Source organism: Macaca mulatta, chromosome 3 (genome assembly GCF_049350105.2).
Source record: "Macaca mulatta isolate MMU2019108-1 chromosome 3, T2T-MMU8v2.0, whole genome shotgun sequence".
In the NCBI taxonomy this organism is placed as follows: domain Eukaryota; kingdom Metazoa; phylum Chordata; class Mammalia; order Primates; family Cercopithecidae; genus Macaca; species Macaca mulatta.
Genome location: NC_133408.1, coordinates 112,836,293 through 112,858,926, shown reverse-complemented (window position 1 = coordinate 112,858,926; position 22,634 = coordinate 112,836,293). Strand labels below are relative to the sequence as shown.

General features: G+C 34.3%; 1 protein-coding gene across 6 annotated transcripts in view; it reads right to left on the bottom strand.

The window, feature by feature from the left end:
• The window catches only part of AGMO (alkylglycerol monooxygenase), a 348,253-nt gene that overhangs the window by 200,754 nt on the left and 124,865 nt on the right, over window positions 1-22,634 (bottom strand). For all 6 annotated transcript variants that reach the window (XM_001105641.5, XM_028845993.2, XM_028845994.2 and 3 more), the window contains exon 5: window positions 11,369-11,464. In XM_001105641.5, coding sequence (XP_001105641.2) covers window positions 11,369-11,464 — 96 coding nt within the window. The remainder of the gene's footprint in view (window positions 1-11,368; window positions 11,465-22,634) is intronic.

Sequence of the window (22,634 nt, the reverse complement as noted above, 5' to 3'; positions counted from 1 at the left end):
AAAACAGGGAATCCTCCCTAACTCATTTTATGGGGCCAACATTATCCAGATACCAAAGCCTGGTAGAGACACAACATAAAAAAGAGAATTTTAAGCCAATATCCCTGATGAACATGGATGCAAAAATCCTAAATAAAATACTGGAAAACCTAATCCAGCAGCACATCAAAAAGCTTATCCACCATGATCAAGTGGGCTTCATCCCTGGGGTGCAAGGCTGGTTCAACACACGCAAACCAATAAACACAATCCAGCGTATAAACAGAACCAAAGACCAAAACCGCAAGATTATCTCAAGAGATGCAGAAAAGGCCTTTGACAAAATTCAACAGCCTTTCATGTTAAAAACTCTCAATAAATTAGGTATTGATGGGACGTATCCCAAAATAATAAGAGCTATTTATGACAAACTTACAGTCAATATCATACTGAATGGGCAAAAACTGGAAGCATTCCCTTTGAGAACTGGAACAAGACAGGGATGCCCTCTCTCACCACTCCTATTCAACATAGTGTTGGAAGTTCTGGCCAGGGCAATCAGGCAGGAGAAAGAAATAAAGGGTATTCAGTTAGGAAAAGAGGACATCAAATTGTCCCTGTTTGCAGATGACATGACTGTATATTCAGAAAACTCCATCGTCTCAGTCCCAAATCTCCTTAAGCTGATAAGCAACTTCAGCAAAGTCTCAGCTTCCATTCTCAAATATCAGATCTCTTTGTCATCTATTATAAACTGTTATTCATTAAAAATATTTTCAGATACTAATATTTTGAAGTCAAATATTATATAATACATTCTCAACCACTAGATTAGAATCTATAAGGACTTACACGTCTTAAGTTCATTTGCCCTGTCATTTCCATTTGCATAGCTTCCTGCTAAGGACAAGCCATCTTACTAAAGCATATCCGTTCCCTTGTCCTCTTAGGGATTAAAAATATATACATTATTAATAAATCCATTCTGACTCAGGTCTTTCCTATGAGTATATTCTTCTTGTCGCTTTTTCTGCCTCCTGCCAAGAAACAAACATATTGTAGAGAATCTACTTAACACAATCAGTGCATTCATTCATTAAAAAGATGTTTGCTGGTGGTGATCTAAGTTTTGTACACTGGGAAAACAAAAATTAATACAACATAGTTATTATCCTCAAGAAGTTTACTGTCAGCTCCTACTTTCATGATGCTCAAAATTTATTCCATTTACATTCAGTCTAATGCTTGTTCAAAATGCAAATTCCTACCTTCACTCACCAGAGATTTATTTCATGTGGTTCTTGGAAGGGAGCAGTCATTCTATAACTTGATAAGATATAATGTGAGTACTTACACTCACATTATTCTGATGCATGCAGGAGACCCTACCCTTGCTCAGTTCTAGTTGTGACTTTATGAACCAATTCCAAAATGTAGTCATTTGACTTTTTCAAAATAAGTACTATTCATTGAAAACATATTATGTTCCAAACTATGAGCTTTACATTTGTTATTTCATTAATCTGCATAACACTCTTATGGATGAGTATGACTACTGTTACTTAACAGATTTGGAAGCAAGGTCAGAGAGTCTAAATAAAGTATAAATAAGTAAAGTAATGAGACATAGACCAGGAGATATAGTTGGGAGGTGGTACACAAAGAACATGAAAGGAATTTAGACTTTATTCAGTAAGCAATAGAACATCACTAAAGTATTTTCATCAGGACTGGCCTCTAGAAATAGGTTAGATTTTAAGAGGGGGGAAGTAAATGTGGGTAAAGTATACACAATTATTTGGTACAGGAAGAATTACAACTGATCTCGGCCTTAGCCAATGACCTTGATCTTTTAACTCTACCATATCAGTTCTTTATGAACTCTGCTGCCACCCACCAGGGTCTACCGAGTGAAACCCAGATAAATGTATTGTTTGAGGAAGAAGTGTGACAAGTGAATGAAGTATGGTCAAAATTTATCTCCCATGCATGCTGTGTCGCCTGATATAAATCATAGAATATCAACGTTCTTAGCCTTAAAAGGAAAGAGATTTGCTCACAGAGTTTGGTGAATATAAAAAATTTAGTTTTCTGACTTTCTATTAAATTTCTGGAATGGTTTCCTGCTGCATGTATGTCTACCTATACCCTTAAAATAAAGCCCTATTACTGAATTCATTCTTTACAACCTGTAAAACTTTAATTATCCTTCAGAGATTCAAATTATTTTGTGAAAATTAAGTGAGCAATTTTTGCTTGGCACGTACTAGATGCTTAATACATGGTGGCTATTTATTACAACATTAAGGTCAGAAATGACCATTGTAGAGGGAAACTGCATAGTGTAGTAGATTAGAGCAAATAATATGGAGTCTGACTACTTTGTACAAACCCCAGGTTTGATACTTACTAATCACATGGCCCAGGGTGAGTTACTCAGTATATTTAATTGGAGGTAATACCACTACAAATTCTAATGAGTTGTTACGAAAATTTAATGTTAAAATACTTCCTGAAAAATAGTGAGTACTGGATACACTCACAATAAAATAAACAATAAATAAATAAATGAATAGAAATGATACTCATTAAATTTTCTTTGGAATATGTCAGACCAATTCTCAGTAACCATAAGTAACTGAGAATTCTTGGACTGAGACCACTGTAACTGTGCTTCTAAACTTCAGTCCTTTTAAAATATATTCTTCAAAATTAGCTACATCTTCATAAAGAAAATTATAACTCATTTTCCACCATTTAATTTTTTTATTAAGTACATAAGACTAGAATACTTAGTCTTATGTGTAGTAACAAGATACTACAAGATTAGCCATAGATTCTCACTAAATGTCTGCAGACCACAGTAATTGAAATATTTTCAAAAATATGTTGAACTTGTCAAATGTAATAATCTGTATATTAATCAGTTTATAGATCAGAAAAAATAAATAACAAAAAAACTCTAAACAATGTACTTTATGATTAGAATCTCAAATTTTTACAGTTAAGAATGCATTCTTTCCAGCTACTCAGGAGGCTGGGGCAGGAGAATGGCGTGAACCCAGGAGGCGGAGCTTGCAGTGAGCCGAGATCGCGCCACTGCACTCCAGCCGGGGCAGAGTGAAACTCCGCCTCAAAAAAAAAAAAAAAAAAAAAAAAAAAGAAGGCATTTTTTTGCCCTAAAGTAAGTTGGGGATTCATTAATTATTTAAGTCTTAAATTTGATTACATTTATTCATATTAATAATTCATATTAAACAAAATATCCGTTGAATTAAAATTATGTCACAAAATACACGTGAATAATCATCATGGCTAAGAGTGGTTAGTAAGTGACATACAGTAAAACAGGTATCTATATTTCAAAAAAGATAACAGTAACAATCTATGTTATAAATTACAAGTAAGTAATATCATTTCTATAATGTAAACTGCATCTTTCATTTTGTGGCCTTTGGAATTATATTGCCTGAGTTCAACTCCAGATTTTATTTGTTACTATGAGTATAAACTTGGGCAGAGTTCTTTACCTTCGCCTTCTTGTGCTTGAGTTTCAAGCATTATTTTAATTGTTAGATTGAAATGTGAACTACATTTTTTTAATCCTCACAACAATGTATAAACTATGGTTGAATGTCCCCTCCAAAACTCATATTGAAACTTATTTACTATTGTGACAGAGTTAAGAGTTGGGATCTTTAAGAGGTGATTAGGTCAGGAGGGTTTTGTCTTCATAAATTTATTAATACTATTACTGCCTAAATCAGGAGTGAGTTAGTTATTTGAAGAGTGGGCTCCTGATAAAAGAATAAATTTGCACCCTATTTGCTCTCTGTATTGCATGCTTGCTTGCCCTCTGCCATGTCATATCTCAGCATGAAGGCCCTCAACAGATGCCAGCACCTTGATCTTGGGCTTTTTAGCCTCTAGAACTTTGAGCCAAATAAACTTCTATTCTTTATAAATTACCCAGTCTGTGGTATTCTGTTATAGCAACGGAAAACAGACTATGACACTTTGCATTGTTATTATCCTCATTGTACCTAGGAGGAAACTGAAGCACAAGAAGGTAAAGAACTCTGTGTAAGTTCATAGGCACAGTAACAAATAAAATCAGGAGTCAAACTCAGGCACTTTAATCCCAAAGGCCACAAAATAAAAAATGCAGTTTACATAGAAGGAATGATTTGCTTATTTGCAATGTAACTTGTTTTTTTAAAAAGGCATGACTAATTGTGTGTTTATAATATTCATATTTAAGTTTTTATAATCATAGTATATGAAATATTAAAAACATCTCCCAGGTGACATATTTCTTTACACAAAATAAATATTTAATTTGATAATGAAGATTTGTCAGCTAGATTAATAATTCCAATACATTAATTCCTATCTACACAAATGGTGAAATAACAGCTACAGAAATTTGATATTCACTAAACATGTCTCTCTGCAGTCATTACTTAAAATACATATCACAAATAGTATGTATTTTTTTCTTTCTTAGTGTGTTATTTAAAAGATAAATAAAATGGAGATAGTTACTTAAAAACATAAATCTTCACACATGACTGGATCTTAAGTAAATTTAATATAATTTTGAAGATTAGATAAATAATATTAGACTTCCATTAATTTTGGATACTAAAGGGCAATAACCAAAACACTCTATTATCTGTGTCCTCAGAAGTCAGATCTTCTAAGTCTCTGCTCATCCTGCTACCACTCTATTGCGTTTGCTGCTATAGAGTAAAATTTTTCTATTCTTCTCTATATCTGTTAGCTTCTGAAAACTTCTGGTTTCTATTATCTCATTGGATGTATTACTTCATAATTCTGCTGCACATTTCTTATGCTTTCTCATTTTGCACATTGCATCCTTGCAGCTCTCTTGTACTCTAATTTCTATTGCCCTTTACTATTTAGGTCTATCATAAAATTATCTCCAGACAAAAGGACTAATTGAGGCAGTTATTTGAGTATAGTGTGTTGCTGAGAAAAATTCATTTTCCTGATAGCTTGTCAATTACATCACTGAATGGACAGTGTATGAACCAGGTTAGGAGTCGTAGGTCAAATTTTAGGACAGCAAAAGTGACTGGAAATATAAGGGGGAAATCCTAGAAAGATAGGGACCACGGAATGGGAGCTATAATGTCTGCATACAAAGTGCCCTCAAATCCTGGCTGACTCTTAAATTACTCATATGTAGGGCAAGACACTAAGAAATCTGATGAAAACCTTGGAGGCTGGAAAGTTGTAAAGTTGCTGAGCAGAGACTTCAATTGCTGTCTGGTGCTAGCAAAAGAGAATTTAGAGTTCAAATCCTGCCAAGTGAGAGGGGCTTTGTAAACACCTCGGGCATTTCATTATTTAAAAAAAAAAAAAAAAAAAAAAAAAAAAGACAAGGCTTGCCCTAAAATTGAAGATCACCAAGGATAAGGAATATGCCCTAAGACTAAAGACAGTGCCAAAAATCCCCACATATCCTAACAACGTATAAGTCAAAGTCTCCAAAAACACAGGGTAGTTAGCCAATTATTTCACCACCTCCTAGAATAATAATAAGGAATGGTCAGATGGACAAAACAGAATCTAGAGTCTTTACAACAAATCTGCCATAACGATTTATATATAACATTAACAATAAATTACTAGACGTACAAAGAAAAAAACACAAATGTGATTCATATCAAGTAAAATAACAGTCAATTGAAGTAGACCTGAATATGAACCGGATATTGGAATTAGCAGACAATAATTTTTAAATAATTATTACATTTAGGACATAAAGGCAAAATAGTCACAATAAGTGAAAGAGACTCTCAACAGAGAAAAAAAAAAACTTCATAAAAAAAGGCAAATTCTAGAACATAAATGTATAATATCCAATGTGAGAAATACACTGAATGGATTCAATGGCAGCTCGGAGAAAGTAGTGAAAAGATCAAATAAACTTGAAGACAAATTAATATATGTTATTCAATCTGAATATAAAAGAAAGTAAAATCTTAAAAATTACAGAGCATTACTGATCTCTAAGGTAGTATCATGAAGAGTACCTAGCTAATTGATGTTCCCAGAGGGGAGGAGAAAGAGAAAGGGACAGAAACAATGTTTAAGAAAATCATGACCAGGACCCCTTAACTCCAAAGCACATACTTGTAGTCCCAGATTAATGTTTTTTAAATACCACATTGGCACATTATAGTCAAACGGCTAACATTTTAAAAGGAAGAGAAAAATTTTGTAAATATCTAGGAATGAAAAGACACATTACCTATGGTATAACAATGATATGAAAATTGAATTATTAGAAAAAATAAAAGTTTAAAGACAATGAGTTAAACTTTTTAAAGTATTGAAAAAAATGCAAGAAAGGAATATCCATTAATAATTTCATATTCAGAAAAGTATCTTTCAAAAATTAGGGAAAACATGACATCTTAAGATAGACAAAAACTGAATAGATTTGTTGCTACAGGTCTGCATTACAAAAGATGCAAAAGTTATTCAGCCTGAAAAGAAATAATAAGGGATGAAAACTTAGGTTAATAGAAAGAAAGAAGACTATTAGAAGGTAAACATCGGGGCAAACAAAGAAGATTAACTGTTTTATTTTCTTGATTCCTTTAAACATAACTGACTAATTAAATCTAAAATAATGAAAGCAATATTTTGGGATTTATTTATTTATTTATTTATTTATTTATTTATTTATTTTTTAGACGGAGTCTCGCTCTGTTGTCCAGGCTGGAGTGCAGTGGTGCAATCTCAGCTCACTGCAAGCTCCACATCCTGGGTTCACGCCATTCTCCTGCCTCAGCCTCCTGAGTAGAAAGGACTACAGGAGCCTGTCACCACGCCCGGCTAATTTTTTTGTATTTTTTTGTAGAGACAGGGTTTCATTGTGTTAGCCAGGATGGTCTAGATCTCCTGACCTGATGATCTGCCCACCTCGGCCTCCCAAAGTGCTGGGATTACAGGTGTAAACCACTGTACCCGGCTATATATTGGGATTTAGAATGTGAAAGATTACCGTATGTGAGAATGCTAGCTAAAAGGTTGGGAGAGCATAGATTGAATTATATTACTATAAAATTCTGACATTTATGGTAAGTATTATATTAATTCAAGGTAGAATATTATAGGAATGCATATTTAATCCCTAGAGTAGACACACACACACACACACACACACACACATGAAGAGATGGAGAAAAGTGGGGAGAGAGAGAGAGAGAAAACAAGTCAGTACAGGATGCCTACATTTTACTTTAGCCACTTCTATCTTATACCATCTAGCTCCTTGCCAGAGCAATAAGGCAAGAAAAAAAAAGCACAAATATAGGGAGAAAAAAAAAAGAAAGAAAATTGTCTTTATTCGAAGACCACAAAATTATGCATGAGAAAAATCCTAGAGAAAATAAAATTATTTTACAAATGTGTGAATAATACATCCTTTAAAGCTATGATAATCAATAAATTGAGGAACTGGCATAAAGGGAAACAAATACATCAATGAAAGTGAGTAGGAGTCTAAAAATAAATGCAAACATAATTTGTCAACTTTTTTTCAACAAGTCACCAAGGATATCTAATGGATTTTTTTAAGTCTCTATAATAAATGGGGCTATAGTTAGTGGTTATGTACATAGAAATCAGGCATCTTGATTCTACCACATACCATATGTAAAAATTAATTCAAGAATATCACAGAGTAACGATAAAAGTTAAAACTCAAAAATTTTCAAAAGTAATCCTAGAAGACTATCTTTCAGAGGTTGTGATAGTGAAAGATTTCTTAGAGAATATTTTTTTAAAAAAACATAAAATAGTGAACTTCAAAATTCAATATTTCTGCTCATGAAAAGTCATCAAGAATAAAATAAAATCACATGTTTCAAATTGAGGGTTTTTTATTTATTTTTTTTTTTTTTTTGAGACGGAGTCTTGCTCTGTCACCCAGGCTGGAGTGCAGTGGCGTGATCTCGGCTCACTGCAAGCTCTGCCTCCTGGGTTCACACCGTTCTCCTGCCTCAGTCTCCCGAGTAGCTGGGACTACAGGCACCCGCCACTATGCCCAGCTAATTTTTTTGTACAGGCTAATGCCTGTAATCCCAGCACTTTGGGAGGCCAAGGCAGGTGGATCACAAGGTCAAGAGACTGAGACCATTCTGTCCAACATGGTGAAACCCCATCTCCACTAAAAATACAAAAATTAGCTGGGCATGGTGGTGTGTGCCTGTAGTCTCAACTACTTGGGAGGCTGAGGCAGGAGAATCGCTTGAACCCGGGAGGCAGAGGTTGCAGGGAGCTGAGATGGTGCCACTGTATTACAGCCTGGCAACAGAGTGAGATGCTGTCTCAAAGAAAAAAAAACAAAAAATCATTGAATCATTTGATTCAAATCTTCAATATCAAAGAATTAAGTTATTTCTCTTCTACATTTATCTACTCAAGCATTACATGATAGATACATTAACAATGTGATAATAAATTTTAAAAAAACAAAGACAATAGTGTTAATAGTATCATTATACGATTGCTACTGTACTGTAAAAACTCAGCTAACACCCAAATAACACCTGATATCTAAAACAATGCTTAAAAATATTCCACACTTTTAAGTTAAAAACATGTGTTAAATAAAAAGGTTTTCTTACTATCTTTAGTGAATTCACAATAGAGTATAACTGAATATGTGCTGCAGAGGCTTTAGATCCATGAACAATACACAGACAAAAATATAGTCACAAAAATTAAGCAACAGAGTAGAGTTTCAAGCCAAATGTTTCACAACTTTTTTAAAAAAGAAGATGACAATAGACTTTGTTGTTTGTTTTTCTTTTCTTTTTTTGGAGGGGTTAGGGAGGGAGTCTTGCTCTGTAACCCAGGCTGGAGTGCAGTGGCATGATCTTGGCTCACTGCAAGCTCCGCTTCCCAGGTTCAAGCAATTATTCTGCCCCATCCTCCAAAGTAGTTGGAACTACAGGTGTGCACCATGCCCAACTAATTTTTGTATTTTTAGTGGAGATGAGGTTTCACCATGTTGGCTAGGCTGGTCACAAACTCCTGACCTCTGGTGACCTTCCCACCTCTGCCTCCCAAAGTGTTGGGATTACAGACATGAGCCACTGTGCCTGGCCTAGACTTTGTTTATTTATCAAAATAACTCAAAAGTAAACAGAAAATTTCCATAAATGATTTAGTGTGTTTTATGGCCTATTTTTTTTTTTTTTATCTCACATACAGTCTTTCAAATATGTGATTTTAGGGGTTTTCCTTCCTTTTATTCTAATGTGACTGATTTTAAGAGAACTGAATCTTCCTCGCTTTCCAAAAAAATCAGTATCTTCTTAAGATCATATTCCTCTTAGAGTAATAACTGATTTTTACGGATGTTAGGGGAAGTGAAACAATTATAAGAATGAAACTCCATTCAGGAATATACAGGGCTCTTTTTCTAACATTGTCACCTCTACAGCTCGCATATCATTTCTGTCAATGGAGATCCAAGTGTGATGCCCGATATTAAACAGTATGCAAGTGGCCTAAAGGGGTTCACACAATTTACAGTACAGGAAAACATAAAGTGAATATTTTTCTAGACTAAAGGCTGTTGTTTTCAGTTTTTATTTTTTACTTACTCATCTGTGTATTAACTCTTAATTGAAAAAAGCAAGACAAGCAAATTGTAAAAATGATTTTAAAAAAATACTTAATACTTCTCCCACTCCAATCCTCTAATCCATTTATCTTTCTCTCCAGAAGCAGTCATGATGTCCAACCTCTTGGCTCTCCATCCTGAATTATTCTACTATTTGTAAATAAACTATTCTATGTTGTATATAATAAACAAATGTAACTGCACAGTTGAGAAATATTCCAGAACTGTTTTCACAGTTAATAATAGAATTTAAAATTCCAAGATCCAAACCATGAATTTCAGAAGATGTGTTCTTGCCTCCCAGGCAGCTCAACCGTAGGAACCCACACACAGAAAAGTATTTTGAAAAGCATAAAGTGTAACACAAGGGAGAGGTTCTAAGCATTGCTTTTGAAGTGGAAAGAAGCCCCTTGGAGGTTCTTAGTTAAGAGGAATAAGTCTCACCAGTGGCTTTTCTCCACTCTTGCTTTACTTCATGAAATGGAACTCAAACCCTAGCTCATGGCCCTCTCAGAGGGACACAGGAAGATGTGAAAGTGACTGAGGCACTATTGTTCTGCATCCAAACTAATACCTGACCCAACACATGGCATGACCTGGAGCAGAGCTGCTATAAAATGTAATTCTCCCTTAACCCCTCCATGTAAATCATCAGAAAGCTTCCCTCCACTGATTTAAACAAATTTGGTCTTTGACCTCTAGAGTTAGAATTGGCCGCAACATCTCTTTCAGATGGTTGTAGTATTGAGTGTTTGATGTGTGTTAAGTATCATAAAACACAATACTATTTCATGATAGATCTTCAAATAATGCTACATATGTCCAAAGTCATGGTAACAGTCTCTTTATTCCAAGTAAATCGGTAGCATAAAATACTGCAGGTTAATGGAATAATGCACTTTGTTGTATCAAGATTTCACGTACAATGCAGCTGTGATTTGTAGTGTTGTTCAACCAGTTGCAACACCTGTCAACATGCTTCCTCTAGTAACTTCAAAAGGCTTTCAATAAATACCAAATGTTTAAAAGAGTGCTTGTGTATAGGTGAGAATATTTCTAGGTCTGTGATTTTTGGTATTTTAGCAGTAGGATTGGTACAAATGTTCATAAAGCAATCAGCTGCTTAATAACCTAGTTGCAAACATTCAAGTCTGACAATTTGAAATGCCACGGAAGACTCTAAAATTACATTTCTTCAGTTTTTTTTAGGGGGGGGGGAACTAACAATATACTGAACAATTTTAAATAAAATTTAAACTCTGTAGTTAGAGCAAGTTTTCCAATCAAAAATTATTTTCATAATTTCTATAAAATTTTAAGGATGTTTCAAAGAGCTCCAACAGAATATAGACATATTTATATATACATACATATATGTGTTTAAATCTCTGAATTGAAATGAATTTCAACCTCTCTTGGTAAATAATGTTTAATAAACTGTCATACAGGAAGATATTGTATTGAATATAGTATTAAAATGTTTTGGTACTTAATAGTTCAAAAACTTGCTTTATTTAATTGAGACCAACTGGCCTCATTGCTTCTTATAAACTTTGCAATATATATTCAGTAAAAAGGAATAAAAATGAACAGATGTTTCTCCTTAAAAAAGGCAGACAAAGATTTTTCTTACACAATAAATCATCTACTAGTGGATTTCCAGGACATTGCTTCAGGCTGTTTAGGTATAAAACTTACAAAGATAAAAAAAGGTTTTACCTCTGTATGGATCCAAAATTGGTAAAGAAGATTGAACTGAAGATGAACAGCATATACTGAAGGGGGTATGAAGAGGGCCAGGGGAGAGTAGAAAATCTGAAAGATAAAATTTTTAAAAAATTAATTTGCATATATGAATTCTCAATGCTTTGTTAATGGTTCAATATTCTGAAATGCATATTTCTTCAGCAAATATATCTCATTGTACATACTGTATATTTTATTGTCATGCTTACTTTGCAACATTAATATTCCACATGGTGATAAAGTTACAGACATGTTGGAGCTAAGGCCGCTAGACTTTGATTTTGCATTTAATATTGTCTAGTTAAAATATTATATGTTACGTGTTATTTCTTTAATTTTAAAAAGGTTGGATGTGTTTTCTGGAATTAAAGCGTTTTTTATATACACACAAATACTCTATGTTGAACAACGTAGGAATGGATGACTTTATTCCTTTGACAGCTCCCAAATTCAGTATTATTACCTGGCATTTTCAATAATAATGTAAAATTATAATAAAAGAAAGTAATTTCATATAAAAAGAGGACAGCATATACTTTTCCTTTTAATTTTGGTTTTATATGGTTGATTGATGGCATCATATCTCTTAATTTTTTCAAAGTTATTAGGAAGGAGGTATGATATGTTTCCATGGTGAAAACAAATTTAAAAGGTCCATATTACCTAATAAACAGAAATGCCTCTGCCTTGGAAAAACAACTTACAATTAAATCACAGAACTGATTAGAATTAACTAATGAACATGATCTGCTTGTTCTGCTAATGACTTTGATCCCCAAGAGTGGTTTTATGTTGGAAGGAAACATTTTATTAAATGCGAGACTAAATAACCAAATAAGAGTAAAATGAATCCGACTTTCACTTTATATTTCTGATTTTATAGAGTTTATATTTCTGAAAGACTGGATGTTTTAAAAGCATTTCTTCTGAGCATTATAATTTTATTTTAAAATTATTTTACAACTTTTGTTCTCAATTATGCAAAATGTAATTTCAAGGATATTTAGCAATGACGATGCATTTAAAACTCGTCTAGTTCTTGTTTTCAAATCTGTCATAAAAAATTTCAACTGTCATCATAAGTAGAATTTGTAAAATATAAATGGGTTATTAAGCAATGGAATAGATTAGTGAGCAAAAGAATACTGGGCTCTTATTCAATAGATCAATTTTAGTCCATGGTTCCACTTTAATCCATAGTCCACTAGAGACTTAGTCAAACTTTAGGCCATAGTTCCACTTTGTGATATTTACTAAGTTCTTAAGCTTCTCTAGGCTTCAGGTTCCTGAAATTAGTGGTGGAGGGGAAAACCATTTAAAATATAGTCATCCTTTCTGTTCCAAAACATCTGTGCTACTATGATTTGATTGTTTCATAATGTATTAAAACAATTATCCCCCAATAGGTTAATAGCAAAGTACTTGCAAAACATATATGGCCTATGATATAAGTTCTCTAAGTTGAGGGGTATTTTGGAATCTCCTCTTTGAGAGGTGAGAAAAATTATAAAACAACTTATTTTGGATGGTTAATAAGTAGTTCTGTTTGGAAAGACTATGCATAGCAGATGAATATTTATAGTTCATTATCATTTCCCAAAGTGTGGAGAAGTAGTCCCTTGAAATAATACCAGCTATTATGGAAAATGTGGTTATATGATCAGAGAAGTCGTGAAGGGGTAAATTAAACAAGCAAAGTTTCTTTAACACAGGTCTTTTAAGAGCTTTTACCATGCTAATGTGAATCAGAAGTCTATTAGCACACAGACTACTTTCTTGATGAGTTTTCCATAGGATTATATTTTCTGAACTCATTTTATGAAACAGTGTGCTAAATCTTACATATTGGTAATATAATGAGGAACTGACCAATGGAAAAATAAGCTCACTATGAATTCCAAAATATCATATTTCTAACAAAAAATATAGGTGAGGAAATAATTCACATGAATCACATGAGTGATAATTACTTATGATTAATACAGTTCTAGTAAAAGGGTCTAATGACACAATCAAGGTTCTAATTTTTACAATGGAAAGCACTTAGTAAATGTTGTCCAGGTAAGAGAATTCTCACTTTTCTTCTCTACCTCCAAACTTTGCATTTCCAAATCCTACATAGCTTATAAAACCAATTTAAAGGCCACTTCCATTATAAATCTTTATATGGTACTAACTCGACCGAAGAAACTTCTTCCTCAAACTCAGAGTAACTTGGTAGCTGGATTAGGGACATTATACCGTTTACCAAATACATCCATATCTACCATGCATTCAAACCTATGTCATTCAGACTCTTAGTTTCTTTAGCTTTAAATTACACTGTCTACCCTAGGTTATTTTATTGTCTTGTAGAAGTCATATATAACAGGGCTATAATGGAGAGAAACAACCCAGACCTATATGTTGGAGGAAAGAATGAGTACAAGCCTGAAGGCGATCTAAGGCTAACAGACAGAAGATGAGTGGATTTTATTCTCTTACTAAGTGAACGTGGCAAGCAGGGGTTGTGTGAGACAGTATTATGAAGCAAGAAACAACCTGGCATTTAGGGGGAGCTACACATGTTTGATATCGTAGAAGGTGTTGGAGAGTAGTGTGGCTAGAAATCAGGTTGGACCATGGGGTTTCTGGACAGACCTCAGGGAATCCACGAATCTCCTGATGCTGCCATAACAACGTGTGAGCCCGTGTGCATGGGAGAGTGTGCATTTTTCTAAAGAAACAATTGATAGCCTTCATCAGCGAGTCTTCAGTATGTCTGTGCCTCACAGCCAACACAGAAAAATAATTTAGACAGTGGCTAAACCAGAGAAGGGAACCATTTCAAGAAGATTAGGCATAAGGAAACAATTCACATCTTTTTAAGCATGTAAGAAATAGAAAATATAAAAATATGTTTGGAACCTATTTCAATAGCCCAGAGAAAAGTGATGCATATTTAATCACAGCAGTAGCCAAGAGGATGGAGCAGTAAAGTACATGCAACAGATTTAAGGATTTGGCAGCTATTCAAACATAGGAGTTGAGAGGCATGTAGCAGTGTCAGAAGACACTCAGATTTCTGGCTTGTCTATTGGCGATATTGTTCACCAAGAAGGTGAACAGGAAGAATAGGTGGTAAAGTTCAACTTGAGGAATGTCGTGTTGGGGTCTATGAGGTGTGTGTCCAGGAAGCTATTGAGTAAGATTTTGGAAACATCTGTCTGGAATTACATCTCAGGGAATCAGCAAGTGTCTTGTTTGAACTTGTTGATATGGGTGTCGTGCAAATATCAATTTTATTTGGCTTATAGGTGTGTCCACAGTGGGAAGCTAGCCGAAGATGCAACTCTGTGAGCAGTCAGAAAGAGTGGCCATAAATGAGGCTGATACAGGATAGTCTCAGAGGTGGGAAAGATCTAGTAGCTAGCATTATCAGATACGATGAGAAATTTTTAAGAGAGAGAGAAGACTCCCAGTTAGTGTCCAAGTGAGACAGGAACTGAAAAAAAAAGAAGTGACATGGAATTTGCAAGTATGAATCAGCAGAACAGTAGGCCTAGAATGCAGACCTAAAATTCACAAACCCAAGTTAGTAAGTTTAAGAATCAGCCAGAGGAGGTAACAAAATGAAAACAGGGATGACTTCTATGTTTCTCTGATAACAAAAAAGGAGACAGCTGAATGTATTCCTGCAATAAAACAATGGATGAGGGAGGAGATATTACCCGTGTATTTATTTTTTTAATGTGAGAGATCTTACTATATTTATGGCTTATTCAGAAGGAGGCAGTTGAAACGAAGAGAGAAAATGCCAAGACTATCTGATAGGACAAAGTCCAAGAGAAAAAAATATAAGGTAAGAGCAATGTCACCAACCTAAGGATTAGACCAACTGAAGAGAGGTGAGCATTTTCTATAAAACTAGAGGTAAGAATGCATGTTCATCACTTGTGAGTTCATGAATTTTAATTGAATATGTATGAACAGGGAAGACTAGATAAGGAAAACTGAAAAAAAGAAAAAACTCACATTTCTCTTTGAAGTTTCAAATATGTTCAAGAGGCAGGAGTGGGGAAGAGATCTTGAAGAGACCATGAAATTCTGAAGAGTTTCCCCAAGGTAGAGAGGAGAAAATAGAGCAGTCTCCTGTTCATGACTTGGTACACAGTGTTTAGGAATCAGTTGGATCTGAATCCATACATGGAGGGGCACCAAACTGCTGACCTGGTGCAAGAGGAAGCCCGTAGCACTCAGCAATCTGGATGTGGGAGTGAAGAGGGTAGATGACTGGATTTACTCATGGCCTGAAGATTTCACGGCACAGGATTTCAGCAGAGCATGCAGACTGTGCTTCGCAGAGTCATGGAAATTAGGCATCTTAATTTGGACAAGGTAAGAAGTAAAGTGAGGAGGCAATGACAAACAGAAAATGTAGGAGGTGAGAGAGTAAAGTACTCCAGACTGTCCTTCACAGAGTCATGGAAATTAGGCATCTTAATTTGGACGAGGTAAGAAGTAAAGTAAGGAGACAATGACAAATAGAAAATGTAGGAGGTGAGAGAGTAAAGTACTCCACGACTAAGCTGCTAAGCAAGTGGCTAAATGGTAAACATAAAATTACTTTCAAATAAATGAAAAACAAAAAAACTTTTGAACTCTAGAATTCATGTCTGCTTTATTTTAATAGTTCAGAAACATTTCATCAACATTACTAATGTATCTATTTCTAGGATTTTTATTTATTTTTATAATATTAATTTAGAGAAAAAGCAACTAAAAAATGTTCATCAGAATTGAGAAACTAATGATTGAAGAATCAAATAGTATGTGCCACATTCCTTAAGTCTATGATTGGTAATGACATAGATCAGAATTACCTGATTATAGATAGAGAGTATTGATCTCTGTCCTTAAGACATATCTACTTAGATTTTATGTTTGAAATAAGGGTTTGTGTTTCTATTTAGAAAGTCATTAAGTAACCTATGTCTATCTTTCTGGTCCCATTTCTATGCACTTAACCATTTCCTTTTGACCCCATTCCACCATTTTATACATCCTATGTTCTAGCCATACTCATACTGTTATGAGTTGAATTGATTTTCACTAACATGATATGTGAGACTCTGGCACCCAGTACCTCAGAATGTGTCTTTATGTGGAAATAGCATCTTTACAGAGGTAATCAAGTTAAAATTAGATGGGTCCTAATCCAGGAGGACTGGTCTTTGTATATAAAGGGGAAATTTAGACACAGAGACAGACATGCACACAGCGAGAATGGCACATGAAGACAAAGGCAGAGATCTCAATAATGCATCTTCAAGCAAAGGAATGCCAAAGCTGCAAACAACCAGAATCTAGGTGGGAGGCATGGAACCGAGTCTCCCTCACAGCCCTCAAAAGGAGCTAACCCTGCTGCCATCTCGATGTCAGGCTTCCAGGTTTTGGGACTGTAAGATAATAAATTTCTGTTGTTCTAAGCCATCTAGCTTTGGGTACTTTGTTACAGCAGCCCCAGGAAATTAATACACACACTACACATTTTTCTTGTTATTCCTAAAATTTATTATATTTTTCTATAATTTTGTGTTTTTACAGATGTTGTCCTTCTACATAATATTCTACGTACAACTTCCTCCATTGCAAAATTTTATTCATTACAGATTTGCTTCAAGCTTTATTTCTTCTATGAAGCTTTCCTTGACCCATAGCAGTTCTCAGTGCAAAACACTTCTCTCTAAAACCTTCAAAATTTGTGGCAATGACTGTTCACTTACATGACTCCCTCCAAGCAAAACCATCACCTTGAGAACAAAAGCTCACTTCTTACTTATCGTTATATCCCCAATCTCTGCCACCATGATTGGCCTGGCTAGTCAAAATTATATATGGAAAAAAATGAGTGATGCACTATCAAAATAAGAACAATGACAAATAAAGGAGTCTACATTTTTAGCCACTTGTATATTTTAAATATGTGGCAACTTTAGAGGAAACTCAATCTGCTTCCTCTTGTTTATCATTCATTAGGAGGACTGCAAATGACTATCAAATCTCTGAAAAGAAAAACACTGAAAATCAGAGAATAATTTTAATTTTTACCAAATTTCAAAATGACTTTGAATATTTCTGTAAGCTACAGAATAATTAATTCCATTTTCCTGATGCATGCTAGCATTAGTCTTTGATACTAGCAATGATTCAAACTATCCAAGAGTCTCATTTCTTTAATGGACATAAACTTTGTCTTATTAGTCATTTTTAAATGCTGGATGAGGGTGAAGAAGGAATGCCTTGGAGTTCCGAGGCAAAGTTCTGAGAGAAGTTTTGTTTCTTTACTTCATGGGGGCTTAATGCATGCTTTCCTTCTGTGACAAAGAGTTATGAGAATTTATCCCCAGTGCATTCAAATGCATTACATCAAAGTTGTTAGTTTCTTACATCTTTATTTGTTCACATTTGTCTTCATATAACTCCAACTTCCACATATTGAAAAACAGTCTTTGCTTATGTAGTTTGGCAGGGAGTACAATGTAATGAAAAGATCTGAGATTTCACTAAGTTTTCTCTGCAGTCTTATATGTAATATAAAAATAATATCACACATAAGAATCATACTTGATATATTTCAGAGAATTTCCACACTCACAAAGTGATCTTCAAAATAACCACATGAGGAGGCAGAGTAAATATTAAGAGGTCTATTTCATATGCAAAATCACTGAGACTCAAACATTAATTTGTTGGTTCAAATTAGCAAAATGAGTAAACAGCTAAACTAGCGTGGGACTCAGTTTTCTTTATTTCTAGTTAATTGCTATTTACTGTTTCCTAAATATAATGAATATATTTTAAATTATGCTCAAATATAATAAGATCATCATTGATTTATATGTTCTCTATATGAAAATGTAATAATGGTTTTATGAGATTTTCATAATTTAATGTCATAATTATATATATATTTTTATATATATATATATATATTTTTTTTTTTTTTTTGAGAAAGAGGGTCTTGCTCTGTCACCCAGGCTGGAGTGCAGTGGACCCACCACAAATAACTGTAGCCTCGACCTCCGGGTACCAAGTGATCCTCACATCTCACTCAGCCTCCTGAGTAGTTGGGACTACAGGCGTGCACCACCACACCTGACTAATTTATTTTATTTTTTGTAGATACAGCATCTTGCGATATTGCCTGGGCTGGTCTTGAACTACTGGGCTCAAGCAATCTGCCTGCCTCAGCCTCCCAAAGTACTGGGATTACAGGCGAGAGCCATCACACCCAGCCCAATTGTATTTATTTTTTCTCATGGTGGGTAAAATTTACCTTTTTTAAGGTTGCTAATATGTTATAAACATATTGTGCTAAATCTTATAAAATTAATTTCAATACCAACCTAGAGAACATAGCAATTTTAAAGGTGGAAAGACATGACAGGACTAAAAAATTCACTCACTCTAGTAATTTAAATTAAGTGCATTTGTCATTAATTTATTATGCTTTTGAGAGAAATACTAAATTCTTAGAAGGCAGATAGCTCACTATTTTCTGTTCAATACTGAATTTATAGATAAAACAAATATGTTCAAATATATTTTATTGCAAAAGGTAAATAAACTATATATCCTATACTGTAATTTTTGGAGTGTCTATTAAATAAAAATATTTAAATGAATGACAAATTTAAATTATTTAACACATCGTACTCTTTATTAGTTTCACATTGGCCTGACCCTAGTTAATTTAGCAAAAATATTTCCATTGCCAAATTTATTTTGACAACCATAATAGTTTTTATTTCATTCATTTACATAATATACATTTATTAGCCACTAATTCTTTAGTAGACACTTATATATACTAGGTATACAGCAGTGAAAAGTAGACTAATTTCTTTTAAAGTTTATAGGCCACCATAAATACAATAATGAAAACTGTTACGTACTACAATAGATAAATGCAAGGGTTTTATGGAACCAAACAAACAAAATCCAAAATCTTCCCCAGGTGCAGTGGCTCATGCTTGTAATCCCACCAGTTTGGGAGGTTGAGGCAGGTGGATCACTTGAGGCCAGGAGTTGAAGTCCAGCCTGGGCAACATGGCAAAATGCCATCTTTACAAAATACAAAAAAATTAGCTGGATATGTTGGTGCCCACCTGTAATCCCAGCTACTCAGGAGGCAGAGACAAAAGAATCGCTTGAACCCAGGAGATGGAGGTTGCGGTGAGCTGAGACACACACTGCATTCCAGCCTGGGCTGGAAAATCTTTTTTGGAAGGATAGAACAATCAGAGGTAAAGGGAAAATAATTCTCCAGGCAGAGGTAATGTCTTGTGCAAAGAAATACCAATGCATTATGGCACGGTAGATTGAGAGAAGTGAAAATCGTTAAATTGGAGATGGGATGACAATGGAGTGTGTGAAAGATGAAACTGGAGAGACGGAACCAAGTTTTGACTAGCTCTGCATGTGATAAGGAGTGTATTATATTCCTTTCTCTAAACTATAGGCACATTTAGCTTCATTTGAGTGGTGGTCTGAAAAGGAAACAGTGGGTGATGGGTTGAGAGATAAAGAACGAAAAAATGAAGAGTTTCTTTAGGATAATATCCAATTAACAGTAATATTGGCTGATACATCTATTGCTCTTTAAAATACTCTAGGATTCCCAGGAAACAGTGTCTATTGTTGATGGCTCATTCTAATATTTTTCTATAGTATACACAAAATGTATAGTGGCTCTGAGTATAAACATGTACACATGTACATGTAGCTGTGTTTTTAATAAACTTTATTTTATAGTAGTTTAGTATTTTCAGAAGTGCTGCAATAAAAACAACTCTCCTAAAAGTGTCATCCTATATCCTTCACTTGGTTTCCCCTATTGCTAACACATCGTTATGCTGCATTTGCCACAACTAAGAAACCCACAGGTACGTTAGTATTAACTGAATTCCACACTTTATTTAGATTTTACTAGTTGGGATTTTGTATATTTAATCTCTAACATTCTTTTTCTGTTTTCGAGTTCCATCCAGATGCAGTATTTTTTCACGCACTTCAGTGGCTTTGCTTTGAATATAAAATTTCAGCATTCAAGTACTTTATGTATAATGTCAGCAAAAATGAAGTTATAATCCTGACACTGTTATATTTTATATGACATCCATGAATTTAAACACATTTTATTATTATTATTTTATTATTAGCAAATTGGATAGAGTATTATTCTTAAGGCATTATAGTAAGATGTATAATCAAAGATTGAAGTGGCATGCAAAAGCATATATTGCAGTGTATATGCAGTAAAGAAGTCTCACTTAAAATGACACTCTATCAACAGCCCTCCCTTTTGGTGAGTAATATTAAGCTTAAAATTGGCTTAAAATGCAAATAATATGGTTAGAAATTCTAGAAAGTTGAATTCTTATGTGTAACATCTTCAAAAGTTCTGCTGCTTTAATTTTCTTAGTAATATGGAAGAAATATACTTAATTTCATATTTCAATGTGAAATGAGCTTAATTTCACATTTCATTTCACAAATCAATTTTCTTTTCAAAGATGTGGCCCATTTATTATTTGTTCTAAAATACATTGTTACCTTGGTACCTGCCAAATTATAGGCCTTATGTAAAAATGTTGGTGAGGAAAATCTTAACAAATGACTCAACAAAAACGAGGAGACCTGAAGTGTGCTTTATAATTTTGATGTCTAGAAAGTCCTCTTTCAAGCCTTTAACCATCACAGGCCCTTAAAACATCTCTCTTATCTTCCAAGGGACCTAGAAATGCTAGGTTAGAATCCAGGCTGACTTGCAATCCCTATATCTCATTTCCCACCATGCACGTTCCCGCATTCCCCCTCCAAAAATATTTAGCAGCTTGTCATGCATTCTCAATGTTCATTTCCTTATTCAGCACATTCCGTAACAACATAGCATGAGTTTGTAAAGACAAATTATTCTGGCAATAAAACAAGTGTGAGCCTCATTTTACATAGATTTTTGCTGCTTTGTTACTTTGTATGCATTGACTTAATAAAGAAAAGTACACAGAAGAAGCCAAGATAGAGATTACAATAAACTGGACTCAAGCTCCAACCTGGCATTGTTCAATACCGATGTCGTGGGCTCCTTTTAGATTCATATTTATAGTTTTGAAAATAGATGACTTAAATATATCATCTCCAAGATTTCTTCTAGTTCTGAAGTCAATGATGCTCTGATAATTTTTCCCTTTGATAATTCCTCAGGTAATTAATGAACTGCATTGATTTCCCCAGAGCAACTTCAAAGGCAGCTACTTCCTTTATTGGAGGCTTTCTCTCTGAAAATGCAACTACTGGAGATTTCAGTTGTCTTTAATAAAAGAGAAATATGTAAGTCAGAAGAGAGTAAAGATTTTGGAGACTGTAATTTTCATTAGCCATATATCCAGCCTATATTTTTGGCCTTTTGAAAAGCTGTATTAATGCAGCAATTTTTTAAGAAGGAGGAATGAACAGTACCCCTTTCTTCCATCACAGGCTCTGTTTTCCCCTTCATTAACTGCCCTGAAGCCTTAGTCCAATCTTGAACTATGCAGCTGTAAAACAGGCAGTGATTTTGTTTGTATTTAATCATCCAGAGTTCCAGCACAAGCTATAGGTTATGAATATATACATATTTCCTTTCCACGTATATTGCTTAAAAGTGTTTCTTGAATTGAATAGTGCCTTCCTTACCCAAATTCACATGTTGAAATCTGAGTCCTGAAACTCTCTAAATGTGACCTTATTTCGAAACAGGGTTGTTGTAGAAGTAATTAGTTAAGATGTGGTCATGCTGGAGTATGGTGATTCCCTAAACCAATATGCCTGGTATCCTCCTAAAAAGGAAATTTGGACAAAGAAACAGGAAGAATGCCATGTGAAAATAAGAATTACGTTGTCACAAGCCCAGAAAGAACCAGAACCTAAGAGAGAGAACCAGAAAAGATCTTTTCCTCATGCCTTTAGAGGAGAATTGCTCTGGCAATACCTTGATTTTGACTTGACTTGTAGCCTCCAGAACTGTGAGATAATAAATTTCTGTTTTTCTAAGCTACCCAGTTAGTAATATCTTCTTATTGCAGCTCTAGAAAAATAATACAAGCATCATCACAGGTCTATAGTATGGGAGTTTGGGGTTGAATTTCTGTTAAGATCCATTCCAGGAAATGTATTAGTGCCATCCGTGGCTTATAGATTTGTTTTGCCTATGCTG